Here is a 12,331-nt window from a genome sequence, read left to right as displayed (position 1 = left end):
CGCGGGGCCGCGGGCTCCTGCAGCCCCTGCTCCGAGGGTCGGAGTGGGGGCGGGGGGACCGGGGCTTCCTCCGAGCCGCGTCCCGACCAGGCTCGGTGCACCGGCTGCCGAGTTGACTTCTATTCCCCCCGAAAAGCTTGGACAGTTCTCTTCTGGAAGGAATAAGCGTGCTGCCAAGTAGTTCTTAACGGCGTTCCTTCTCAAAGCCACTCGCCGCTTCATATGGCGTGGATGTAGTTTGCTATCGGGGTTCAGTACTGTAGGTCTGCAGAGGCTGCCCTTAAAAACAACTTTGCTATAGACGCAGTAAAGGAGACTGCCCCAGCCTGTGCGAAGAGCTGAACGCCATAAGGCACTGAATGTCCCCATCCAGCACTCTGTAAGCAGTCTGGAGACATTTCCAGTTGCTGTTTTTCAACAAAGCATGCTCATATATTATTACTAACTTCGTGTTGCATTAGAAGGGTAATGGAAACGAACAGAAACTGCCCAACCCTTCCCCCAACATTTTAAACCTTCACTCCAAACGAAATGTTCTGACAACTTGGAAGTAGTGCGAGTGATAATGCCTCCTACCCCCTGGAGTCCTTCAATTTTACATCTTATTTCTGTTCTTTATACATTTGAGCCGAGATACTTCCATCAGCATTACCTCTGTTATCATTAATATTACAGAGTTGCCACTGTCACAAGGATTACCCTTTGTGCATCTACTCTGTGCTGTCTGGTTATTGCTTTAAAAAAATAAGTCCTTATTTGAAGAATGCTTTATACCTTGTGTCAAACAAAAGCTACTGGGAAAAAGAGTTTTGAAGGGTCGACAGATCCCAGTGTTGGGAGTCTTGGCAGAGATGCATCTTAAGACTTTTATTTAGCAACTCAAAGCCTGCTGCAGGAATTGCCGAGTCTACCAAGCTGTGCATTTTTATGAACTCTCACAGCAATCAGCAAACAAGCCACAAACACCTCGATGACTAGTTTTGTGGAGGTATTCTGTTTCCCTTCTTGTTAAAACATTTTAAGTTCAAGTTGTTTGGACTTTAAACAAATTGTTTTCTGTTTATATTTGATTTCCAGAAAAGAAGAGGTGAAGCCAATACTGTGAGGCTTACTGTGCCCATACAGGCCAGGGCATTAGAACAGCCATAGTCATGGCCAGATTTATTTCTGTATCATGTATATAAAGTTGTTTCTTCCAAGAAGTGGGAGTGCTGGTCTAAATACCATAGTAAGTACATCCATACCGGCCTATTAAGAATCGTGCATCTGGTGCTCAGTTGTCTAGACAAGTCTGCATCAGATTGTTGTGTCATATATAGTCTGGTTCTGAAATGGAGCTGTGAGAATTACGTAGTTCCCAACTTACAACAATCGCTATCCAGGCTTATATTGTTGAAAGCAGAAGCATTCTTTACTCATGTGCAACTATGGTTGCACTCCTCTTTTAGATACCACTGAAGAGAAACACTGACACAATCAATTGCACATTAAAGAAATGGCCAATTTTTGTACATGTAAGATTTAATGAGTAAGATCCTTATTTGAAGGTCACCTTAACATTTTCAAGACTTGTGTAGAACACAGATCCTACAAAAACCTAGCTGCTGTGATGCAGTAACTCCCTGTGCTCCTCACATACAGGGACACTTTATGTGCCTTTTCAGCGTCTTATTTACCCCACATCTCTCACTTTTAAAACCTGGCAGCATTACTGCCTAGAAACATAATATTATCATGACAAAATATTTTTAGATGCAAAGGTGCTTATGGCTGCATATAGAAAATGTGAAAAATGTGATTCATCAAATATTACTTTTTCTTACTGATCACATAATAGCAACAATGGAAAGTATTTGCTTCAGGCGGGCAGTTGTACTGAGCACTGCTGGAGTTAATAATTTCCAGCATCCACAAAAATGGCTCGTGGAGATTTTCATTGCAGTTTAGCTTACGAACTTACCTGATGTGTGAAAAATGATAGCTCATCATCATCTCAAAAGGATCTATCTTTTCAAGACAGCAGCGTATCAGGGCTGTACTGTTGTCCTCGGTGGGAAATAAAAAATCTGGGTGATTAGTCCACCATTTCACAGAACACTTGTGATGCACCAAGCCTCCTAAGTGAATAGGCCAGGAGCTTCATGTAGCAAGGTCTTTTTATATAAAAAGTCCTGCAGACTTTAATGCAGTAATTATTACATATTTGCAAAAGTCAAATAGACCCCTGAGCTGCTGTAATGGCTTCAGTTTTTCGATGAAACAGTGATTTATTTGGCTGAAATCCAGTTCTGACTTTGAGAGCTGTGAGGGGACATTCATTTAAAACTCAGCTGTGTGCATCTCATTTTCATGTATTTTTGCAAGCTCTGTAAGAACTGAACTCAAACAAGGAATAGTTAAAATTGCACTGCATCCTCAAGACTTATTTAAAGTAGTTCCATGCCTTAGTTTTAATGGTAGTGCAATTTTAGACACTAATTGCTTTTTGTTTCTTAGGGAACACACAAGCTGCTTCATCATGGGAGCTGTAGTAGCTGACGATGGTCCATCTGGTGTTAAAGCCCCTGATGGAGGCTGGGGCTGGGCTGTCCTTTTTGGCTGTTTTATCATCACAGGATTCTCCTATGCCTTTCCTAAGGCAGTTAGCGTCTTCTTTAAAGAACTTATCCGGGAATTTGGCATTGGATATAGTGACACTGCATGGATTTCCTCCATTCTGCTGGCCATGCTTTATGGAACAGGTGAGTAGTTATCTGGTTTTGAAACCGTACTGTGTCATACAATTAAGTTTGTAACACAGCCATTTACAGTGTGTATCATGACTGCATATCATTCCTTGTGTGCAAGTAAGGCATTCCAAAGAAGAATTACTATTAATCACTTAAACCAAACAGTTATTTAAGCCCATCCAGCTTGGATTTAAAATTACGTGTCTTTAACTCAGTAGCTGCTGAAGATGATGAAAAAGAAAAATCACAAGGCACTCTGAAGACAAAAAAGATTGAAGTATTTGACTACAGAGGAAAGGACGTTTTTCCTGATTGGCTTGACTGTAGGGACAGAGTACAGAACAAGTCAGAATCATTGAGGAAACACCTTAGACCTTTAAGATCATTGATTCCAACCATGAACCTAACATTTTGAAGTCCACCAAAGAAATACAAAGTGTCATAAAATCAGTTGCAAAAGTTGGTTTATCTTAGCAACTGTAACTTGCTTTTCTTGCCTAGGTCCACTTTGTAGTGTATGCGTCAATCGCTTTGGTTGTCGCCCTGTCATGCTGGTGGGTGGCCTTTTTGCCTCAATGGGGATGGTGATAGCTTCCTTCTGCACAAGCATCATTCAGATCTATCTAACTGCAGGTGTGATTACCGGTAAGTAGTACGCATTGCTGAAAATGAGTTAACTTATGTCTTAGCTTTAGGCTGAAATTTTGTGTAAGTGAAAAATACCTGAAGTATCAGGATCACCCAACTGGGCTTTTATAAAGATGGCAGATAAATGTGGAAAAAAAATGTCATTTATTTCTGTTATGAATGTTTAATAGTGTGAAGTGTAATCATAAAGTACAAGAATACTATGGGGGTAGAATGCTTTGTGTTATCTTGGGATTCTTTTGTCCATTTTGAATAAAACTATTTTCTCTTAAGTTATGAGTCAGAAAAATTGTAATTAGAATATCTTTAACAGTGATACTGTAGGCCAGTATTAATTTTTACATACCTTCTGCTACAGGTTTGGGTTTGGCACTAAACTTTCAGCCTTCACTCATCATGTTAAACCGTTACTTTGACAAACGCCGGCCCTTAGCCAATGGGCTATCTGCTGCTGGGAGTCCAGTGTTTCTTTGTGCTCTCTCACCGTTGGGGCAGATACTACAACATGAGTACGGTTGGAGAGGAGGATTTCTTATCCTGGGTGGGATGCTGCTCAACTGCTGTGTATGCGGAGCATTAATGAGACCTTTGGAGCCACCCAAAAAGGCTGAAGCTACCAAAGAGCCAGCTGAGAAGAAAGTAAAGAAAAAACTTCTGGATTTCAGTGTGTTTAAAGACGGTGGTTTTGTAATCTATGCTCTAGCAGCATCTATCATGGTGCTTGGCCTCTTTGTTCCCCCGGTTTTTGTTGTGAGTTATGCCAAGGATTTAGGGACTCAAGACACCAAAGCAGCTTTTCTTCTGACTATTCTGGGATTCATTGATATCTTTGCTCGGCCAATCTGTGGAATGGTAGCTGGTCTTAAATGGGTTAGACCACGCTGTGTCTACCTCTTCAGTTTTGCTATGATTTTTAATGGCTTTACAGATCTTATGGGTTCTATGTCTGTTGATTATGGTGGACTGGTGGTCTTTTGTATTTTCTTTGGCATTTCTTATGGAATGGTAGGTGCTCTTCAGTTTGAAGTTCTCATGGCTATTGTTGGTACGCAGAAGTTTTCCAGTGCTATCGGTTTAGTGCTCCTGGCAGAAGCTATGGCTGTTCTGATTGGTCCACCATCAGCAGGCAAGTATGCCATTTAGTTCAGAGTTTAAAATTGTGTGCATTGCATCCATTTACACAAAACGTAAGGGAGCAGAAGAAAAGATGTGAGTCACTCGAGAAATGCAGATTGTTGCTAGTGCCGCACATGCTTCAAAGGCTTTCTGCAGTTACACTCTGAAATATCCGAGAAGGGGTGGAATGAACCTTTTCCCTCTTGGATCTATTTCAGGATTGGTTAAATTGCCATCTGGAGATGCTATTTCTCCTCTGAAGGCCTGCACTGAACTTCTTATTGGTAGATAGCTGACTGGGATTCAGAACATGAAACCTGTCAAGTTTCTTTGGGAAATACTAGGATACATTCTCGATATGGTAGACTTGGAGGAGGAAAGAAAACATCTGAAGGAAGAAAAAAAAAAATCTTACAAGGAGGACTATAAAACTGGAGTGATTTAAGGAAGGTAGAGTGCTTCTATTGCACGTCTCACAACCCAAGAATAAGGGGACATGACAAAATAGTCAAATTCATTAATTTGAAGTCAAAAGTGCAAATTAATTACCAATCAAAGAACATACATTTTACAGACCCTGAACTGAAACACACTTTCCCTCCCAAAACCCACCAGGTCACTGCCATGAAATGTCTACTTTTTATACCAGACACTAAAAACATCAAGTATTTTTACTGTGACAGAACCTCCTTCATGGGAAAACCAGTACTATGCGCTCTGATCTTCAGGTTCGGAGAGGCACTTCCTTCATATCCTCCCACTTGTTCTTTCACATCCACCAAGTCCCTTGAAAATCCACCCTTACCAGTGTCAGAATCAGTCAATTACTCCAGACTATTACTCTGACTATTGAATAAGATTTGCATTTAAAGCAGACAGTGCACTGCCCATGTAGAAAGGTAAACGAGACTGGGAGCAAGAGGATAATGATGACCAGATCATGATACAGATGATACAGATCCCAGCCATGGATGCACACATTTTTATCTGAAACACAAAGCGCTTGTTTGATGTCTTGCATCTGAGGGCGAGGCTGATTTTATTTCAGATGAACTGCATGCCTCTGTGTGTGCAGGGGGAATACGTGTTTCGGGATGTCATGTAAAGTCAGTGACTGTTAAACTGAACCGAAATAACTGACAAATATTTTGTTACAAACTTGTTAAAATTCTATTTCAAAAAACTTGGTTAGATAATCACGGTGATTCTAGAGAGGAGAGTCAAAATATTTTTAAAAAGCAGAAAAATATTCACTGCAACATAATCACTTTTTTTTAATTACCTGGAATGTTGCCTTTTTCAGGAAAACTCCTGGATGCAACGGGGAGGTACATGTTTGTTTTCATTATTGCTGGAATTGAAGTTACCACCTCAGCCCTTGTATTGGCCTTGGGAAATTTCTTCTGCATTAAGAAAAAATCAGAAGAACCACATACAAAAGAAGAAGCAGCAGAAAGAGAGGAATTAAACAAATCTGAAAACAAATCTCCTGAAGATGCCAAGGTGGACTCTATTGAAGTGGAGCAGTTTCTGAAAGATGAGCCTGAAAAAAATGGTGAAGTTGTAACTAACCCAGAAACATGCGTGTGAGCATGACAAGGAACCGCAAAGTGTTTAGAAAAGAAAGATTTTCAACGCTATTTATTTTAGAAACAGAAATAGTTTAGGACTGGGCCATCAGCTTTAGTAACCGGGGGCTAGTCAGCTCATCAAGTTTCTTTGGAAGCTGATTAGCTAGACAACATCTTACTGGAAAATTAGCTTTATCAGTAATAGGTGGAGCATTGTGGTTATACATTTTATGTGAACTAAAAAGCTTTTATGAACACAAGTAGGCTCTTGCTATGCATCACCAGAAACTGCTCACTTGGAAGCTATAGGAAACGTATATTCTAAGAAAAGTGGAATTATATGTATGTTCTCAGACTATTGATGAAATCGCTGTGTTGTGTGGCTAAATATAATTTCCCTGTGTTCTCAGTGAAGGGAAAAGAGCTTGAGATGGATAAAAATCTCAGGAACTTAAAGGTCTCCATTAGGTTTTTGAATTTCTTACCTTTTTAGACTTTTTAGAGCAATTGGCTCAGCCCTAACTTAATTTTGATAATATCTGTAACTTTGATTTATGTAAATGCATTTCTGCCTAAACCTGTAACCTTTGCAATTATCATCTGGAAAGCCTGTTTTTGGAAAGGCACATTACAGATAGTGTCCTCAGCAGATCACACAAGTGGTATTCTGAGGTGGTACTAAAAGAAAAAAAATGAGCAGAATGGATCCTGACAAACCGTAAGCAAACAAAATTAGCCCACAATTCCACATGCTGTTTTCAGTAAAATTTTCCTAGAGCACTGAAAAATATTACAACTAATATGGAGAAGATGATTAGGTTTAGTAGAACAAGGAGAAGATGATTATTAGGTTTATTAGAATATTCTGAAGAAGTGTCCCTTTTGGTTATAAAAGAAATGGTGCAAGTTTCCAGATGACCTATAGAGTGGGTAGACTTAGGGAGGAAACATGAGTCATCCATAAAATGCAATGTTAGCATCACAGGAAGGTTTTAACATGTTTGGTTTTGATTCTTTTTCTTCCCCATTTATCTCACTTCCCTGCCTTTTGCATAATCTCTGGAAGTTCGAAGTGCCATTCAAAGTTCTGGTTGAGGAAACATGATGGAACTGTTCATCATATTTATGACAGCATGGTACTGAATAGAAAAGGAAGGCAAAAGGAAGGCATTATATTTCTTTTTTCACCCAAAACCACTCCAGAAATGTAGGTTTTTTTAATACAAAACCATGCTAACTGCAGCCCACCTCTCAGATCTGCTTATAAAAGACTGTCTAGGTTTTGTAACTGCAGTCACAATCTTTAAAGCAGACTAACTGTAACAGTTTTCTTAGTAGTAGCAAAGCAATATTGGCTTTCAAGTGCCAAAATTGTTCCGCTTAATAACTGAAAACTAAAAGACCCTAATCCCTTAAAACCCTGTATCCCCTTTAAATTAACATCATTGTTTCATACTTTACCATTTTTAACAGAAACAAAGTGCCAAAACCATGAACCATTCTCTAACGAAATATCTCAGATACCGGCTTCCATATTTGTAGTTTCTTTAAAATGATTTTGCATTGTTAGGACAACCTTGCACAGAAATTGGAAAGTTAGAATCGTAACTTTTAAAAGAAATGGATGCTTCACAGAATAAACTGTTTGTTTTTATATCCTATGTAGTGCATTATTTTAAAATCTTGTATTAATTTAGTGGCAGCGATTGTAGTGAATGACATTTTCCAGCTGTAAAAACTTACTCACTGAACTTAGCTCGTTTGCTAAAGACTAAATCGGTACTTGAAACACAACACTGGTAGCTCCAGAAGGCAAGAGAAAAATGGAATCCACAGAGTAATTTATTATATCCTTGGAGGCTGCTTCAGATGATACATGAAGGCCTGATACAGCTTTCAGACTGGAGGTCCCTGTTGTTTCAAAAAGCAAAAACTAGAAACCTTTCCAAAGGTGAATTCAGATTCTCAAACAGCCACTTTTGTCTTACTGTGTGTTTTGATCACTGGATTTCTTTGCTAGATAATGCTATACGCTGTTATCACAGAACTAAGTGATTATTCCTTTGACCTCAGGTTTTGGCACAATTTTAAGTTTCTGTACATTCTGCAAATTGTCTAGACTGCTTTATATGTGTCAGAATGTCATTTGTGCGTATCATACTGACTTTCCAGACTAGGTTTCATTTTCCATACATAATACTTCTACAGTTAAGCTGGAAACAGGAAGTTTTATGTTACAATTTTACATGTTTCGAGACAGAAGAGGAAGTTAGGAAGACAAGGAGACACGTTTCAACAAGAAACCATAAATAATCTCGTAAGTAAAACTAGTGTTCACAGAAAGGCTGCATTTGCCCATACAAGTTATTTTCTTCAACTCAAAGATCAATTACTCTGACTGGGACTGCCAGTGCTCTTGCGCTGTTTTCAGCACAGACCTACCAATGGATTGCAGTCTTTATGACAGCACGAGCTGCTTACTGAATGAGAGTGGTCAAATTACAGGACTCCTTTATTGACTGTGAGAAAAAAAAGGGTTAGAATTTAATTCGCTAAGCAGCTTAAAAAGCCACATGAGCAGTATAAAATCTTTTACTGTTTTCATTAATCACAAGAAGCATCAATACAAAGGTGAGAAACTCCCAATGCAGCTCTCTTAGCAACATCAAAATTGGCAGGCTTGAGAGTACTTCAGAGTTCTAGAGCCAGTTAAGCTCCTTGCTCCCATTCTGTCCCATTCAAGGGTAACACCCAAGTGTGTGCTAGCCCTCCAGTCCTCTTTCTATTTAGCTGCCTTTATCTTCTTGGAAAGAGATTTGTTATACTGATGGGAAGGAAACCTCCATGCCAGATCCCTAGGCTGCTGGCCACTATACTAGACTGTGCTGAAGCATGTACCCAACTGTTCCTATCCAACATGGCCACAAAGGCCTTCACACTGACCTCCTGTTTTATAGAACTCTTCCCTTCCTCCCCAATGTGTTGAAAAACCAAAACCAACCAAAACCAAACCTCACAAGCAGCTAGTCCTTAGATTCCCAGCACTGTCCAGCCAGGCTCCTTATTAATTTAACTCTGCTTATTGTAAATATTTAAATAGATTGACAAATATAAATACATATATATATTTTGTATATTTAGAAGCAAGGAATTGATTTAAAATTCCTCCAGTTATTTTGGTACTGTATCTCTTTAATCTCAATACCACTGAGATGCCCTTAAGAGCAGTCTGCGAGATGTGCTCTTCCATATATTTTGAGGATGCATATGGGTCAAAGACATAAAGCATTGCTAAGGAGCCATTAACTGCCCAGGGTCACAGATGGAAGAACAGTTTCACGCAACATCTACCCAGATGAATCTTCGTTCAACCTTCACCTGATTAAAATTTTGTGATTTGAAAAAAGGGAAGAGGAAAAGGAAGGGAGTGTAAGTAATTATGCAACTGAATTGCCAAGCATCCAAACATTATGGTCTACTCCTGCATCATACGCTATTGAAACAAATGTAATTTCTTTAGACACACAGTTCATATATATATATATGAATACATAAGAAGCCTGGAAAGTAAACAATCAAAAATCTGAAAGACAGTTTTCAGAGATTATTTCTCTGAAAGTAGTGAATGGTCTTTTACCCTGCAGGCTAGCAACATTTTTAAAGCCTTTTGGATCTTCATACATTCTATAAATTGTGTGCTATAGGATTTATGGTTAAAATATGGTATGATTGATCATGTAATGGATCTTAGGCCCTTATTTTCCTGATGCAAGGAGAAGAAATGTGTATAAATGCCAGTAACACAGAGAGACTATATGAACAAGTATACATGTGTTTGTACGTATGTATTTACGTATGTATATATATAGATAGGTATGTAAAACATGCAAAATACTCATAGGAGTAGATTAGGGACAGTTTGCCCATTTATTAGACAATGAGCAGAGTTACAATTATATTCTTCCTCCTATACAAAGATAAGTTTTTTTTGAAATTTTTTGAAAATTCTAAATGAAATATTCTGTAGCTATTTGGAGCCTAGAAGACCTCAGCAGAATTACAAGTCCTAAAGTGACTCAGCTATCTGTTTAAAGCTAAGTTAAGACTTCAGAAGGTATGAAGGTATGGTGTAAAGGACTGGAGAGATCTTGTGCTAGTATTAAATTGCATCCACACAAATGTGTATTAGGCAATGTAGAATCATTCTCTAAAAAGAAATGAGAACATTCCCCTAATTGAGCAACCAAACTTCAAACTGAAAAAGCAAAATTCATATATGCACCTGTGGTAACATCCCAAAGAAAATGTTTAGTTTGGTAGACAATCATAAACAGAAGAATTTCAGAATGCACTCTTACATTACACTGTTACAGCGGTAAGTACTGACCTGTGTACGTGCGTCCATGTCTCTTTGTCACACTTGTCTTTAGGATTATGGGAATACACTTCAGTTTTGTGTGGGATGACATTTTGTTTCTTGTTAATGCACTTTAATGTAATGTGTACATTTATACTTAGGTTTTTTAAAATGCTTTTCTAGTAAACTGTTGCAAATGTAGTGAATAAATAAAGTTGTCAAAAACTGTGGGTCTGAGAAAATAACATCAGAAAAAATTAACACCCCAATTGGAAATTTGGCTTCATTTGCACATGCTTAAACAGCTACACAGAGACAACAGTGTTTATAGAGAAGAGGTGACACTTAGCTCACAGGCAGCCAGAATTTAATGTGGGCAAGGGGACTGTTTTTGCCATGACTCATAGTTTGGCCAATTCCAAAATGGGTATGTGCTCCTGCTGTAAATGATCCTGAAGAGTATTTGAAAGCATCATCTAATTTAAAGTAACAGCTATTAATTTTGTGCTGTGCAAAAAATATTAATGTTCTCCTCTGAATAGTGCTCCAGGTTTTGTTTGCAGGTAAAGTTTTATGAACTGTCATGACTTACAAAGCCCAAAATAGTTTGAATACCGACATGCCAGCAAGCTGTCTTTACTGTCAAATGATGCTCTTTAGAACTTGAAAGCTCCTGAGAAAACACAGCATAAGAATACATTTATGTTGTGGTTTTTTTGATCCTATGGTACCTCAGCTAGGACTGGCTCCTCAAGGTACACTCTCAAGGCTACACCCAAGTGAATCAAAATTACAAGCTCTTCAATGTAGCAAGACCTACCTTTTGTGATCTAGAAGACTGACACCTACTTGCGCTTAATTCTAAGTATCTCTGGCAAGAAATTGTTGAGAAATCTCTCTAAGCTCAGCTTCAGAAGTTTCTCTGTATATCTACACTGAAAAGGTCATAGGTCTAGCTTACATTAACCCCCACGTTTGAATAGATACATGATTACCTTTTTTATATGCTAGTTCAGTTAAACTGGCAAGACTTAAGGTGTAATCAAATACTTCGCCACCCCAACGGCCAGATCAAGTCATATGCCGCTACAGGAAGTAATGTTATGGGGTGGACTGAAGTGACAGAACTTACTAGCGTGTAGTCAGCCCACCCTTGTGACAGAAAACCAGAGTTTATCTTTGCCTCTGGTTCTCTTTGAGTCTGAAAGAAGGAAGTAGGGCCATTCGCTGTAGGGGAAAATGGGCTCGACCCGAGCTGCACAGCTGTTGTTCCCTGCTGCCGGACCTGTTGAAGGAAGGTGATCCACCGACACTGAAAGAGTAAACAACCTTGACTATGACAGGGGCACTGCATATGAGAAGCAACAGCTTTGGAATGGATTGTTTTAGCAGCTTTCTCAATGCTTCTGAGATAGAGCTCATCTTTGTGCGAGTAGGAGAAAAGGTGTATCTACTAAAAAGCATTAAAATGCTTATGCTCTTAAAAGCATTTTGCTAGTGACACAGTCTGTGAGATCAGCAGTCCTGTATTTGTCTGAGAAAGTATGGCAAATTAGAGACAGAGTAAAAAGCTACTTACCTCTAGTTATACACTGTAGTTCCTTGACTGATCTCTCTATTTGCTTCGTCATGTCAGCAGCATTTCAGCTGGCAGCCTTCCTCACTAATCCCAGATGAATACCTCAGGTGCATTAAGAAAGGATAGCCCTTGCTTTTCTGACTTTTCATCTACTACTCTTTTAACAGTTTAAAACCTTTCACAGTAGAACTCTGAACCCGATGAAGAAGTATATCCAGATTTTAGTATTTAAAATTTTTAAATACCAAAAGACTTTTTCAGTCTTGTTGAAAAATATGCCTTAAGATCCATTGTTGACATGTCAGACAAACTTAAAATACGTTTTTTTGCC

At 38.9% G+C, this 12,331-nt stretch overlaps 1 protein-coding gene across 2 annotated transcripts in view; it reads left to right on the top strand.

The window, feature by feature from the left end:
* The window catches only part of SLC16A3 (solute carrier family 16 member 3), a 13,140-nt gene extending 5,415 nt beyond the window's left edge, over window positions 1-7,725 (top strand). Inside the window, exons 1-5 of one of the 2 annotated variants that reach the window (XM_008630803.2) lie at window positions 115-1,228; window positions 2,497-2,741; window positions 3,231-3,374; window positions 3,736-4,503; window positions 5,797-6,757. In XM_008630803.2, coding sequence (XP_008629025.1) covers window positions 2,519-2,741; window positions 3,231-3,374; window positions 3,736-4,503; window positions 5,797-6,083 — 1,422 coding nt within the window. In that variant the 5' untranslated portion in view covers window positions 115-1,228; window positions 2,497-2,518 and the 3' untranslated portion in view covers window positions 6,084-6,757. Of the gene's footprint in view, window positions 1-114; window positions 1,229-2,496; window positions 2,742-3,230; window positions 3,375-3,735; window positions 4,504-5,796 lie in introns of those variants that run through there. The other variant, XM_017729715.1, reaches the window with a different exon arrangement.
* Window positions 7,726-12,331: the final 4,606 nt, after the last annotated feature.

The sequence above is a fragment of the Corvus brachyrhynchos genome, unplaced genomic scaffold (assembly GCF_000691975.1).
Source record: "Corvus brachyrhynchos isolate BGI_N302 unplaced genomic scaffold, ASM69197v1 scaffold340, whole genome shotgun sequence".
Taxonomy (NCBI): domain Eukaryota; kingdom Metazoa; phylum Chordata; class Aves; order Passeriformes; family Corvidae; genus Corvus; species Corvus brachyrhynchos.
Note: the sequence above shows the minus strand (reverse complement) of the source record. Positions and strands in the feature narration are given on the sequence as shown.